The 15,589-nt window shown below is 38.5% G+C and overlaps 1 protein-coding gene across 2 annotated transcripts in view; it reads right to left on the bottom strand.

Annotated features, from left to right (window-relative positions):
• Positions 1 to 645: 645 nt before the first annotated feature.
• The window catches only part of unc5ca (unc-5 netrin receptor Ca), a 189,972-nt gene continuing 175,028 nt past the window's right edge, over positions 646 to 15,589 (bottom strand). For both annotated transcript variants that reach the window (XM_085475563.1, XM_085475564.1), the window contains 6 exons: positions 13,814 to 13,982; positions 11,123 to 11,356; positions 9,442 to 9,591; positions 9,038 to 9,202; positions 5,792 to 5,970; positions 646 to 3,690 (listed from right to left, as the gene is read on the bottom strand). In XM_085475563.1, coding sequence (XP_085331689.1) covers positions 3,528 to 3,690; positions 5,792 to 5,970; positions 9,038 to 9,202; positions 9,442 to 9,591; positions 11,123 to 11,356; positions 13,814 to 13,982 — 1,060 coding nt within the window. In that variant the 3' untranslated portion in view covers positions 646 to 3,527. The remainder of the gene's footprint in view (positions 3,691 to 5,791; positions 5,971 to 9,037; positions 9,203 to 9,441; positions 9,592 to 11,122; positions 11,357 to 13,813; positions 13,983 to 15,589) is intronic.

The raw sequence follows: 15,589 nt of genomic DNA, 5'->3' as shown, positions 1-15,589 counted from the left end.
CACAGCATGTTAAATAGTGACACCATAAGGATTTTCCGTTTCAATTTCCTCCCCTTCAGGCTTCTTTATCCCACAAATTATTGAGTCTGGAGCATGTAAATGTGAATTTCACAGAAATCATAAGAAAAATAAGTATCGGAAATGAAAAATATCTTTTTTCATGCGCTACAAATCGGATTTCTGACCAAGTTGGGATATTACACGCAAGTAAAAGTTGTGTTGAAATAAGCCACCAAATGCAGCACAGGTTTTCAGCATTGCTTATAAATATAATTTATTAATTGTCTTAAAAATTCTTTCTTACACTTTGTACAGAGAACAATTAGAGGAGATAGAGAGGCAAGCATTCAGCAAGATTGAGCAAGACTCATGAAGCGCGCCAGAACTAGCTAAAATGGACCAACACTATCCCACACTAATCAAATCAAATCACTCCCGATAGTAAAACCAGGAGTGCACGTACAAGGACAGCTCTAGATAAAGACTTCTATCATGATAACCAATGCCAAGTTTGCATAGTAGACACTGCTTTTACAAAAAGGAACAAAAGAAAAACTTAAATTAAAAAAAATCAAACATACAAACTATTAACTGTACTGCTTTTTCATTTTCAGAAATTTGCCAAATATAGCTGACAGTACACAACTGTACACACTGGAAATAGAAAATATTATTTTATTTTTTTTTACATACTTAGATATCTTAATACTACTTTCTTCATTTTCACATCATGAAGGATCATCTCCTGGAGGCCTACACGTGCTCTCCTCATGAAAACCTCCCTTGTCTCGCGTTTGCTTTTTTAACAGAAAATCGATTCTTCTGGTAAACTGTACACTTCAAATCTGAGGTGGAGCTATGCTATTTTCATTTTTTTTTTAAACAATTCCTAATGTCGTAGTTCAAAAAAATAGATGTTGTATGACTGAATTCAGCCTTTAAAGTTGTCAGTGATGTCGATGATCAAATTGTATAAAAGAGGCATTGTCATGACCTTTGGGTTCATGTTTGTTTCAGCTGATGACTAAAATATTTTAGGCTTTTATCCTCATAAGGTTTCCCATCCCTTTTACTTCCTCACATATGACATCACCAATTACATTTGAAAACATCCACTCTGTCAGTTAACCGTACACCTTTCCTGCTGTGAGCTACGCAAAATCAAACCGCGCGTACTTTTACAGCTGGTTTTACACTGATACAAGAGGTCTGAATCTTAAAGTCGCACATATTTGAACAACTGTACAAAGAAAGGAAAATCTTTGTGAAAAATCAATATCTCAAGGTTTCCTCCTGAGCGGGCAGCTATAAGATAAAATCTCTCATGACCCAAGGTAAATACTTGACCTTTTGTACCAGTGTTAAACTTGACCTCTGCCTCCCTTTTTGTCTCCTCTACATACCTGATGTTCAGTTTCATATGGCGTCTCTCCATAATTCAAAACGGAAATACCTAACTCCAGTTTTTGAATTTTTCCCCTCTCAGGGCCAATTGTAATTATGCAAGTTGTTCTGCAAACACAAATATATTACACTTCATGTTACATAACTCCCTTTATATGATTTTTACCTGTAAATTGTAACTTTGTCATAGATACACCATGACTGGAATGTTAGCTGCTAAGTAACTGATGCAGATTCCCCTCATAAATGTCACACATATAAACACAATAAAGCTGGCAAAAAAAAGTTTATGTAAATAATAATGAACAAAAATACGTGGTAATAAAAGCTCTTTAGAATGAACATAATGATAAGCATGTATTTACACAATCAAAATAAAATAAAAATGAAAACACTTAAAATGCTCTTATTTATCAAAGGCCACTGGATGGTGCTAGTGACCAGCAAAGTCATGGCGACGATCACAAATGAAATGCCACATGTGGCCTGATGGCAGATAACACAACTGAAGGAAACTTGAATATAATTGATTAAAATCGGTATATTAGTAGTAGATGAGCTGCATTTAATTCACTGTCATATAATTCCTGCAATCAAATCAAGTTATGTTTTCCACCCCCCCATTTTTTTATTTATTTTTTCGCTTTGTCCGTCTGTCCAGAAAGAAGCCCCAACAGTCTAAAATAGACACTTCTGGGTTGGAGGTTGTGGTCAACTGCTGGTTGTTAAGTAATAGAGAAGCAGCATTAGTGCAGATTATGTTGAGACTCTCAGTGGTTTGAGATGCACTTGTAGTTTTGAGTTTGCCGTTCCTGTTTTTCCTGTCTGGATCGTGTTTTTTTTAATGTATTTATTTATTTATTTTAAAAATGTGAAAAAGCAATGATAAAATAAAAACAAAATAAAAGTCTTAGATGCTTTACTGCAATGTACTGTGCATGATGATGAGCTTTACCTAATAATCATTATATGATTATCATACATGAAATCTTGAAATCTTACCATAAAAAAGATTATTAAAAAAAATAAGAAGTTATTCTTGCATCCTTCAGCAGCATAATTATCTTTGGACTGGCTTTTTGAATTAAAAAAAGAAGAAAAGAACATTAGAGGCATTGGAAGCAAGTCAAATTGCTTTTGTGTTCATTTTTCTCTGACCTGAAAGATTTTGATGGTATTTTTGAAAAAAGCCTTAATCTTAATCAACATCCAATTGGAACCATCTTTATGATAATAACCCAAAGGGGACAGTTGTTGTTGTCTCGGGCTTGTTTCTGGTCAGGACCCTTGATTGACAGTCACTTTGTACTCATTCTTGTATCAGGAAATGATCCACACATATGGACAGCAGAATTCATAGAGCGTTCCCTAAGAAACGATATAAAGACGACAAACTGTACTGGCAAACACGTACAGCCGAGGCTCACAAGAGAGGACTCACTTCTTTATCCCCCTCTCTCATTATCTGTTTTCCGTTCAGATGATCACCTGCCATCGCTTCCATCATTTTATGTTTATGTCCTCCCTCTCTTTTGTAATCAGTTTAGCTTCGCTCTGTGTTTGCGCCCATCTTTCTTAAGAGTCTCTAACTCACTCTCTCCGTTTCCTCACTCTACCTTCTCCCACTCTTCTGTAATCAGTTTACCTTCTTTCCCCTTATGATTCTGTTCCATTCCTACAGAGGTTTCCAAGGTCAGTACCTCTCTGCTGCTTCTTGTTCTTTGCTTCTCCTTGTTCAATATTAAAGTAACAACAAGAGAACAACCGGTGTTACTATGGACAAGCTTTTTTTTTTTTTTTTTTTTAGGCGTGTGTATGTTTTTCTGTGTTCCTGATAGATAGGTAGGGTTATCTCTCTTTCAGTCACATACGACACTGCAACATTTCGCAAATACACATACAAAGATACATAGATAGTTCCAGCACACAGCAGTTAAGGTGCCTCTCCTATCTGTTACCATGTCGGCATGATTACCATGGTATTTAATCGGTGCTCAGTCACCACAGTGGCAACTTTTCTGTTGCTAATTGGTTTGTTGCCCTCGCTGCAGGATCAACCATCGACACTTCACGCGTAATCATCTCCAGACCTCTACCATTGTCATGGTAACTGCAGTGTTTCTTCAATGTTCCGCTGTCATGGAGGCAAGGCTACTGTCGTGGCGACCCATTTCTTCCAGCACAGTGGCCAGTTCATTTAGGTCTCCATCAGGGAAATGTTGGGCCTCCCAGAGATCCAGGATTACGCCTGTTGGACTGGACTTGGTGGCAAAGTAGTTCAGGTATCTGAAATGAACATTAAGGAGTGAGGGGGTGAGTGACAAAGCATAGATAAGTCAATATTATGCAACAGACAAAGATGAATTCCGATTCCAAATTATTTTTAAAAGATTAAATTGGAATATTTGAAATTTGCTCTCTGAAAAGCATGGGCAGTGAATGACTCAGCAGTGTGACGTGAATGGCTTTATTGTCTAATCGCTAAGACAGATTTCATCCAAAACTTTAAAAGATGTGTCAGGGAGGGTTTCAAATACACTTGCTGGACACTCAGTACAGACAGTTTGACCCTCCTCATTGAGAAAGCACACATAAGATGTGGAGAAAGTAAAACAAGCCTATGTTATCTAATGTGATGTTAATGTCATTATGAATTTTGATATTTAGACAGAGGTAAAATAAATAAATAAATAAAATATGGAACGACCATTTTTCTCTAGCTGAACCATTTTCCATGATTCACATTGTGAATGCATAATATGTAATGATTGATGCTGATTATTTTATCCGCCCATGTGGGATGTGTGATGAAAAAAAAAGCTTTTGAATGTGAAATTCTAAGTGCATAACATATAATATAAAACATTCTGAAACTTCTATTTAACAAGGTGATGAATTATTTCCCTCTTCAAGACTTGAGACTATCGCACAATAAAGCAGCACAGACAGAAGAACTTACTATAAAGAAATACACTTTATCGGGTCCTCTATAGTATACCATTTGCTATTAGCTGTGGTGTAAGGAAGCATAAATGAAATTTGACAGGTTAATTTCCTTTTTTTTGGACATTTTTATTACCTATGTTCACTTCAAAATATTTTAGACAAATGTGGGGGAAGAAAATGTTATTGCATTAGAACTAAACCGTGGCGAGTCAAAGTACACAGTGGCTGCAGAGGAAAAGTCTGAGACATCTGTGACAAAAATCTCAATTTCTTCTTTAAAGTGCAAAAGCCAGAGATTGAGCTTCACGGGGTAAAACCGAAGCTTTTTGTTCTTCTGTAAATCCTGTGATTGTACTGTTGGCATACTCTGGCGAGCTTTGGTGCTGTTTAAATGCAACCACAAACATCCCTTCATCCCCATACTCCTCATTTTAATCGGTTTCTCTCCTTATAGACTTTCTTAATTTTTCACAGTTCTCTCGTTCAAAACGTCTAATAAATAAATTCCTATTACTTTCTCTCCAACTTTGTTTCCCTTTGTTTCATGTTCTGCGTCAGACTCCATCTGCCTGCAGTATGCGATAAGGAGTATCCTGCTGTTAAATGAACTCGACAGCTAAGATTGGCCTTTTCTTTTTTGTGTGAGTTTCCAGCATTTGTTTTAAAGCCATTTCACTGCATTGGATCAAAACTCCTAAACTTTCTGAGTGTTTCTGCGTGTGCCAGAGTGGGTACATTTGAGGTCTCATCATTTATATATACATGAAAAGGTTATGTAAGGAATAAGGACTGTGACCGCAGATCGTGAGTAACACTAAGAAGTAAAATGGAAATGACGTAGCAGCCACTAGAGCAGAGGGGAGAGAAGATGATACCCCTTTGTTAGACCTTTTCATCGTGGTCCTTTTGAAGAGTACCTTTTTAAGTGGAAATGTGGAAGTAAACAACAATTTGGCTAGCTTTTTCGCCCACTGATGAGGAATATTTGGTGCCCACATCAACACACTGCTTCATGAGCTGGCTGCCTGCTGGGACAATGATGTGCACTTGTGCCCAATTATCCTCTCAATATCTGGCTATGCTTCGGTAGCTGCTGGTAAACGAACCTCTAGTCTAAATCATTAGGACACACATCTGCACACAGAGTTTCTGCGGATGTTACCTGTGAGTTAAATCCAAAGAGGAAATGTCCTTTTAATTTACTAATCAGGAGTCCAGCAGTGCTGCTTTGCCCAAGAGAGATTCTGAAGAGATGCAGTTTCAAAATACTGAAAGGTGTTCAAGGACTTGATCAGTTAATTTCTACTGAAGTGCAACAAGTGATTCTCTGTGATTTTCTTCTGGTGAAGAGATGAAACAGGCTATTATTAAGCCTGAATGAGGACTCAAATCAAGTAAAACAACTAAGAGAAGCATCCATAAAACAAATGCCAAGTGTCACCTGTCAAGGTTGAGTTTGTGGGCCAGCATCCTCCAGTCATTGCCTCTGGTCTGTGGTGCATCCAGGCTTCCACACAACTTCTGTCTGATGGATAAAGGAATCCGAAAGGCGTTGGGCCCCACTAAAGTTGTAATGTTACTGGCAGGGTCCATCAGGGATGTGTCTATACAGTGGACCTCCTGAAAAGACAGAAAGAAACTGGTCAGTTGTTATTTTAAAGGCTCACTCTCTCTCTTTGTTTGTGTAATTCCAGCAAGCTTGAAAGTCAATGTTTGGTATGGCCACCGTTATTCTTCAACAGATTTTGAAGTCTCTTATGCAAGCTTTCTTGTAATTTCTTTAAGTAGTTTTCAAGAATAGTTTTCCTGGCATTCTGAAGAAGATTCAAAGCTCTTCTTTGGATGTTGGCTGTCTTTTGTTCCAGTCAAGATGTTTTAGCCATGCTGCTTCAATAATGTTGAGGTCCGAGCTCTGAAGAGGCCAGTCCATAAGTGAGTCTCTATCCAGGTATGCTTTCAGTGTATTGGCAGGGCATTTGGGATCAATCTCATGCTGAAAAATGAAGCCAATCAGATGCTTTCCACTTGATACTGCATAGAGGGTCAATCAATGTCTGATGGTACTCTTCTGTTTTCAGTTTTGATAAGATCCCCGACATTGCTAGTTGTAGCACTAGTTGCACATGCTGATGATGATCTGAAGCAAAGATTTAAAATTTGCTTTCACCACTACATAAAACCCATGATGAGACTGTTTCAGTGAACAGCAGGGGAATCAACTGGGAAGACAGATGCATCTCTCAGGTCCTGTGTGTCCTATTTGTTGTTGTTTTTTTTTGGCCTACCACTTCTTTTGTTCTTTACTTTCCTCAGTTTTTTTTAGGACAAACTGTACATCATCGAGTCACACCAAATTTTCAGGTAATAGTTTTTTTGCGAATCACCTTATTGGTGCATAAATACCATTTTCTGCCTGTTAAACTGGTTGGCATTTTTCAGAGTTTAAACAAATGAAATGAGGGAAATGAGTTTTTGTGACAGGCTGATAGTGACAAAGTGCCTAAAGATACAATTCAAAATTGTTTTTTACTAATTTGTCTGTTATGTCTAGTCACAACACTGCTTCTTCCCCTGATGCCTGTTTGGGCTTGAATAAAGCCTGGAGATGTTGCTCTGCCTCCTTGGAAGCAAACAGAAAAAAAAATGGTGGCTCAAGACTTTTGCACAAAAATTATTCATTAAGAGAAATGTTGTTGTATCCCCAGACTCATACAGTACATCTTTTGCAATAGCGACACAGGATGGGGATGGTTCTATAGACGAAAATGTGCATTTATGTAAGAACCATCATATTTCTAGTTCACCCACATCTCTGCCTGGCTGTCTCTATTTGCTGCTTGCCTTTGGTGTAACCAATTACATTTGGTGTCTCCTAAGTAATGCAAGAGTGTAACAAACACAAAAATCTGCTCCCGAGCACTCTCTCCTCTCAATGTCAATCCCTGTCTCTTTTCTAAACCTTCATCCCATTAATCTGCCACTCCTGGGTTGAAAGGAGGCAGCAGCCTAATGAATGTTGCTTGGCAGAGGGAAACAACAACAGCCACTGTTGATGTGAATGATTACTATTTACTGCATCTACTTAGCCTCAATTTATGGCAGAAAGCTCTCTGCTGCTGGAGACTGAATGACTGATGCAACGGGACATCTCTGTTGAAATAACGCTTTAAATCTGCTTTGCTTTTCATTGTTTAACATTGTTGAGGATCTACAACATTTTGCTTAATGTGCAGCACACACAAACAGACATGGAGTTAAAGTACTTAGATGTTTAGCTCAAGCTGTCAAATGTGACCCAGGTTAGATCAAAGCAGTTATGTAATGGCTTATTTCAAATGGACCGCAACCTAAAATTTTAAATCTGTTGCAATAGCACACAGTTGCCACAAAATCAAATCCACTGTGCAAATTTACATAAACAGTGTCATTGTCCAAATACTTGCAGACCTAACTATATCAATTAGTTTTCTTGCAAAACTAAAGCACAGAACTGCCAAGCAGAAACTGTGACTTTTAGACTTTTCAAATTAGATCACAAAGTTGATTATAATTATATATTTTTAATGATTTTTAAAAAAGAAACTGTCAAATATTCATTTCAGTATTGCTCTAGAAGTCAGCTATCAGCTGGGTATAGTATGGACTGGATGATTTAAAAGTGATGCAAGGGTGGTTGATAGATGTGTGGCTGCTTCTGCGAATCTAGGCAGTATTGCCTTTATAAATGGAGAAATATGACTATTCTTTCATCATTTGATGTTTAAATATTCTTTACACTATGGTGTCATTTTCATTAACCTCAAAGAAATGTCTTTTCTGGGTTACACTCATTTACAATGTTGTGCTCAGCAAGTACTGCTGAGGAACACTGAACATGTGGAACTCTTCCCGCTATTCCAAAGTACTTTAGCAAATAGTAAAAGAAAAATAAGAGAAACATCCATTCTTCTAAGCCACTTTACCTTACCTACAAAAAAAGAGAAAATTTTTTTTAAAGTACAGTGCTATTACCCTGACCACCATGGGAGAATTTGAAGCCGTTACATTTAAAAAGAATGGACTGACCTCCAACCACAGCCATTCACACACAGACACGCATACATTCAGTGACTTCATGGTAAAATGGCCTAGCAAAATCAAAGAGGAGCTATTCAACTTGTGTTGTGTGACCTCTAACCCTAGTATGAATGATTGAACAGAGTCACAGAACCATAGCAGAAACCCTGACTGTCTGACAGACAGTGAAAAAACTTAGTGACTTTAGGACCTTTTGTACAAGAATGTAGAAGTTAGGAAGCAAGGATGTAGAAAGAAATGTCTCTCTCTCTGTATTACTCATTCAGCATGTTTCAGCATGTATTAGTTTATTCCATCCCTGGCCAGTGGGAGTTAATGTTGCTGTCTGCAGCTATCTTGCACATGCAAGCAGTATAAACTGTGTTATAGCGCTTTTGATGTATGTAAATGTTAAATTAAATGAAGCACTTTCTTCAAGCGATGCACACACAGACACACTACAACGTAAACCCATGATACATCCGGGGCAATTTTAAGGTTTAGTATCTTGCCCAGGTAGCCTACCCTGCGGCATGCAGATTGTAGGAAATGGGGATCGAACCAACAACATTCTGATTAGTGGACAGCACACAGTCGCCCCCAATATATATGTAAATTTCTACAAGCTTACCTCCTCCAATGTGTTGCTGAGCTGAAAGATCTGTCCTTCTCCTTCTACCTGCCGTACACACAGTTTGCAGCTGATTTCTGTGGTGGCTGGACTTAATCTCTCCAGGGTGAAGGTACAGTGAAGAGTTCTCTGACTGCCACTCCAAACCTGGTAGAACGGGATCTCCTACAACATGCACAAACGTAGAAAATAAATACACGTTTTTTCAAAAATCTTTTTTCCAGGTAAATGCACCAGTACTACTGTTTTCCAGAATTTAACAATAAAAACATAACTTTAGCATCTGAAATGTGGACTTTTCTCCACATTTGTAAATTTTGTGACCATTTGAGGTCAGAAATGATTTTGGTGCCTGTATAGAATTGTTACATTTCAAAGTGCATCTACATGTGCATCCTTCTTACCTGATATTTTGCAATGAGTTTGCTCTTCCAATGTGTGCTTGGCACGTCATGGATGGACAGCCTCAGATTATGTGTGCTGTCCTTAAAGTTCAGCGTCTTTGGCTCATCCAGAAGCTTTCCTCCCATCTGGGTCTCCATCTGAAGAACCTCCTACACAAAACCCCACATAAAGATATTTACTCTCCAGGTTTCCCTCTGCTTCATCTCACTCACTGGACCATTTTCATACATTAGAGAATGTATAAGACCTTTGATTTAATTTGCAAAATTACTGCACATAAGGCACCATAAAACATCTAAAATGCATTAAAGATTTAATGAGATATCATCACACATCTCCATGCTTGTATGTCCTGATTTTAAGCAAAGCTTTGCTTTGCTAAACGCACTGAACTGAAAAGACACATTAAGAGGCTCAATAAAACCCTTGATTAATAATGCCCCACCAGTCAATGTACTGCTGTTTTGAGATATGAGGAAATGAAGCATATCTTTAATGCAATATGGTAAAATTAAATTACTTCTATTGGCATTAAAAGATGACTTCAATGTATCATATTGCTTACACTCTGGGCTTTAATACACTAAAAGAATAAACCTATTACAAATGATTACATTTTCGTCTTTTATGATGGTTGTTGCATCTAGTTTTAAATTCAGCAATAAAGCCTGTCTAGCTTCAAAGGATGAGAAAGGACAACCTCACTCCAGATCTAAAGGTGAAGCAAAGCACTTATTGTGGATTGTTTGTTGCAACGCACTGTGTTTGATTTCAATATAAAAATGACACACTCCATTCATTGTTTAGCCAATTGTGCAGGGAAGAAAACACTACGAAAGTACCAAAGTTATTTTTTATTTTGTGGGGATTTTTACTGACCCTAATAAAAAAGACATCTGTATGTATTTTTGGGTAAGTTCACACCAAGAGAATACTACAGAATTATATCTGAGCCATATTAATTGGCTCTTGAAAATACACACAGAAGCACTCGTTTATACTAAGTTATCCGTTTGAATTTTGATGCCTCCTACAACCTTTTCAAAATAATCAATTCCTCTAGCCAGCCTATCAATTATACTAAACAAAGTCCTCATCATTGGAAAAGAAAAGCACACCCCTGAACTCTCAATTAGAGCTACAATTGCTTGTTTGAACTGGTAAAACTAAGTGTTTTTTTATGTTTGTGCAAGAGTGTGCATGGCTGTGTGCCACTGACACTTGACTTAACATTGCATGCATAAATTACCACTGTTAATCTCCCATATCAGATGGTCCCTCCAGTGCTTTGAATTTGTTTGAATTCAGCAGCACTGCTGCTTTGACATTGCTTGACCCTGTGTTGTTTACTCCTTCTTAGCTCATTTCCAGAAGACAAGAGGTGCAGAAGCTTCTATTTACGACTCTGTGAAGCCCTTTCTGTTCAAATGCTTATATATACATTTCTTTTCAAATGTAAATTATCATGAAAGCATTTTAGTATGGGTAGTCCAAGAGAGAGCTAAATCTCTCACAGCACTAATAAATGCAGCAACACTTTTAGCCGATAGTATCAAATGCCTTCGGTGTTATTCAAGGCACTGGGGGTGAATACGTACTCTATTTATCTAATATGTCTATTAAAACACAAGTGGAAAAAATACTACTTGGCTTGGGATTTATTTAGCTTCAATTCTTTACCTTGAGTGCATCTTGCGTATCATCCAGACAATAGACCCTGATGTGATAGTCCAAAGTTGTGCAGGAAACGGGCCCAAAAACAGCCAGCTTGAGCCTCTTGGCAGCTGCTTTGCCAATTGACTGGCCCACCAGGCAGTACGTCCCCAGTGTCTCTGTCAGAATGTGGCATGCCTCTGAGTCCATCTGCACATAGCAGGGGGTGGTGAAGTTTTCCTCTCCCACTACAACCACATCCTTCAGGAACCAGATACAAAAAAAAGGAGAAAATGTTTTTTATACACAGTACCATTTTGTGCCTATGACGGGTGACTGTGAATGCAATGTTGGAAGTTCTTTAACACAGTACTGTTGAAATACCATGTGAGCCTTTACTCATCTCAATCAAAAAGTTCTTTCATTTAAGAAAGGCCACCTTTTAAATTAAATCCACGATAGGTGCTGTTGTCAAATTAAACTTAACACTTGCTCAATCTGTTTCATATTAAAACTGCTCCAGACATTCATAGCCATAATTTCCTTTCTCATCTGAAGAGCTTTTTTAAAATTTTTCTTAGCAAAACAGTAGATTTAATCAGCATTAAACCTGAGATAAATGTCACAGTAGGATCACGTTGAGCAAAACTGCGTGACAACAGTGTTTGGCTTAAAACAACATATGTGATCAATATAAAGCAGAGTATTGTTAAAGAGACCATGAAAATGTAGATTATTTGCAAAGTGAATTTACAAAGTGAGCCATGGTCTGGTTAATCTTGTTTTCCCACCTTTTTTTTTTGTTTTTTAGGGCTGTCCTTCGTTTGGTCATACAGACCACTATTGTTAAAAGCTGGCTGTTATTTGAGTACAGGCTTTATTTGAGAATTTACGGGCATTAAGCCACATCCTGTCTGTTAACATAACCTGACAGCACCTGCATTTGGAAGCTTTTCCACTAATGCAAACAGCCCATAAGTAAGCAAGGTTGCGGTTTATTTCAAATGCATTCCGCTCCTATAAACAGGTTTGTTTGCCGTTTTTGTTTTTATGCAAATTGAGTTAAGAGGTTTTCTTAACTCTAGAGGATTTTTAAAAGGTAAAAAAAGCACAGTTATTATTGTTGAGTTGTTACTTGCAAAAAGACAGTATGTGATGCACTGCTTGTAGTTTAACAACAAAAAAAGAAGGTTTTTCCAACACGCATGAATATAATACGGAATATAAATCTTTTTTAGCACACTGTAAGTGTATTTGCTGTATATACTTATAGAAGTACATCAGTGTGTACTTCGGGAGAATGATGAGACTTGGTTAAAGAGGTTGTCTGTGAAGTGTGTCCAATCCCGCTGTGGGATATCTGCTGGCTGTAGCTCATATCGTTTCTACAGTTCCCTGTCGCAGTCTGAGTTATGGTAAACCCATGCGTTTCTCTTGGTTAACGGAGGATGCACAGGCTATCTGTGTTCTTATTATGTGACCACTGGATCCGCAATTAGTTGTGCAGATATCCATGTTTGCTTGTGTGACTCCGTTAACGTGTGATACAAATATTGAGTATTGAATCACAGTTCATGCGGGGTTGTGTTCCTACAGATGAGCTGAATCAATACAAAGAGGTCAGGAAGCAGTATGGTAGGAATCTGTTATTACTGGTAATCACAACTGTGGCTGCTCCCCCCTGATATGAGGGGAATTCAATTACCTTTCCTCTCACTCTTTTGGGGAAAACTTTGTGATGGGAAATGGATGTTCTACTGCAATAAAAGAAAAACAAATCGACTTCCTGATGAAATTCCACTTTTCATTTTTCTTGTTTTTTTTTTTTAACCACTCTGCACCGAGCCTCTCCTCTGAATCTCTCTCACTCTCACACGCACAAACGTGTACACACACACACACACACACACACACACACACACACACACACACACACACACACACACACACACACACACACACACACAGTCTTATGCATGGCTAATTGTGCAAAGACATTGTGTTGAGCTGTGATAAGCAACAGAAGACAGCATACGGGCGCCTTGTAGACACAGTGATGCTGCAAGACAGTCTTATCACCCACACCCACACACAAGGATGCACACATGCGCACGCACACATGCGCACACACACAGACACACGCAGTAGATTGCTGAGGTAGAGACTTCATGCTGAGAGACACGGGAGGAGAGAGGAAGAGAAGGATAGAAAAAAAGGAGAGATAGAAGCATAAGAAGAAAGATGAGAGAAGAGGAGGATGGCAGAAGCATAACAAATTGCTTCTGATAGGAGTCTTCAACCCCCTGCTTGTCTACTAGCCTGTAGGCAATTTCTGTTTACCAAATTTTCTCTCCTTCTCTCCATCTCTTCCTCTCTCTCGCTCAATGAATACACAGAGTGTATGTGTAATTTGGGGTATTTATCTATATGCTGTGTGTGTACCGTGCAAATGACTGCATATCACTTACTTGGTTATGGCTGTGGGCAGGTTTGCCATTACTTTGTGTAAACAATTATTTGCAGACTTTTTCACATTTAGAAAATTTTACTGTACACGTGCATCTCTGTGTATTCACATCCGTCAGAAATTTCAATTTCTCATTAGCTGGCAACACAGCGACAGCTTTTCTTTTCAAAAACTGTATGTTGCCTCTCTCTAAAAACAGTGGAACATAAATAGTGCACACAAACAAAAAGGACACAAAGCTGAACGCTCACCTCCCATTCTCCCATGGCCAGCTGATTCTTCAGCTGTATGAGCCAGTCTTCCTGGACATTGTCAGAGCAGTGGTGGATGGTGAGAATCACTGGTCTGGTCAGCAGGGCTCCTGGAGGTCCACAGCTCACCACTGGGCTAAGAACTGTCTGGATGTCCTCTACTGGGGGTCTGGGAAACACAGATAACACTGAGGTGACACGACAGAAAAGAGCAACAGGAGGGCTGCGCTGTCGGATCCCAGCTACTGCGAGCTTCAATCGCACGAAGCTAAATTGGTTCACTTCAGGTCTGTGTTTTGTTTTTACCTTGTTAATATTTTGGACAACTAAAGAATCTTCATATACTCTAATTCTATTCTAATCTTAATATATTGATACCCTTAAATAGTCCACATTCATTGTGGATAAAGAGAAATATTTTAAGCTGTTTTTGCTCACAAAAATCGGAAAACTAGTATCTCAAAATTTTGGATTACGTAATTTTGAGTAAATTACTATTCAGTCAGTTTAAACACCGTGCATCTCTCTGTCTAACTGCGTACTCACAACCATAATTCTGGGGAAGCTTGCTGACTTGACAATTCTCCCGAAGGTGATTATCGACACTGTCCATAAGGAGGGTCACTGCTGAAAAGGCTGTCCGTTTGCAGAGCGCTGCATCGAAGTGTATTAATGGAAAGTTGACTGGAAGGAAAAGGTGCACAAGCAACAGGGATCACCGTAGTCTTGAGAGGATTGTCAAGAAAAGTCAATTCGAGAACTTGGGAGAGCTTCACAAGGAGAGGACTGAGGCATCTACTCAGAGGCTTTAGAGCACTTCATGCTGCCATCTGCTGACAAGCTTAGCCGATTTCCTTTTGCAGCATGACTTGGCACCTGCACACACTGTCAAAACTACTACCAACTCACCGTATTATTACAGTGTTTGATTGGCCAGCCGACACACCTGACCTGAACTCCATAAATAATCTATGGAGTATTGTCAAAACGATGACAATCCACTTAAATAAAAAACACAGATAAGTGAAAGGTTACTATCAAAGCACCCTCAATGACACTTCAGCAGGGCCACAAACTGACTGCCTACATGCCACAAGCAGTAATGCAGTAATTTGTGTTAAAGCAGTGTAGACTAAAATACTAGTACAAAGCTGGACATTTACGTGTGAGGAATAGATTACCTTTGCAACGTAGAGAACAGAAGAAAAACAGAGCAAGAACAAACTCTATTGGAGAATGATTTGTATAGTCAGCCTCAGTTGGATTCAATAGCTTGCAGCTCACGGGGCAGAAAATAAAAGGCTACTAATCATACACTCTTGTGCTTTTTATACATCTAAATGTTGGAACCTCAAGCACTCACTAACTAATGTATGACTCAGTACTGCAGCAGAAAACTTCAACATCCAAAAGATCATACATAGCAGTCTCATTTGTAAACTGAAAATTGAAACCAGATACTTAAACAACACTCGCAGTAAACGCAAAAAATATACAAGTCAAATGCCAGTACGATCCATTATCCCTCATCTTCCCGAAGCCATATATTGACTGTGAATGAGGCCATACAGATAGAGGAGATAGATCTAAATATTAACAATGTTTTTCTTCTGTTGTTTTTTTTTTTTTCCAGCCCACCTTGTGTCAAGGGAGAGCTAATCCTTAGCAGTGTTATCGATTCAGCTGCTGGGGCTCATTATTGACTCATAAAGGGTTCACATGGGTAGAAAAAACAAAGATAAAAACAGTGGGAGTGAAACTATAGCACCCTTTTAA

This window comes from Copadichromis virginalis, linkage group LG12 (assembly GCF_057382275.1).
Source record: "Copadichromis virginalis isolate Kocher_CV1m ecotype Utaka linkage group LG12, C_Virginalis_male_GT1.1, whole genome shotgun sequence".
Lineage (NCBI taxonomy): Eukaryota > Metazoa > Chordata > Actinopteri > Cichliformes > Cichlidae > Copadichromis > Copadichromis virginalis.
Note: the sequence above shows the minus strand (reverse complement) of the source record. Positions and strands in the feature narration are given on the sequence as shown.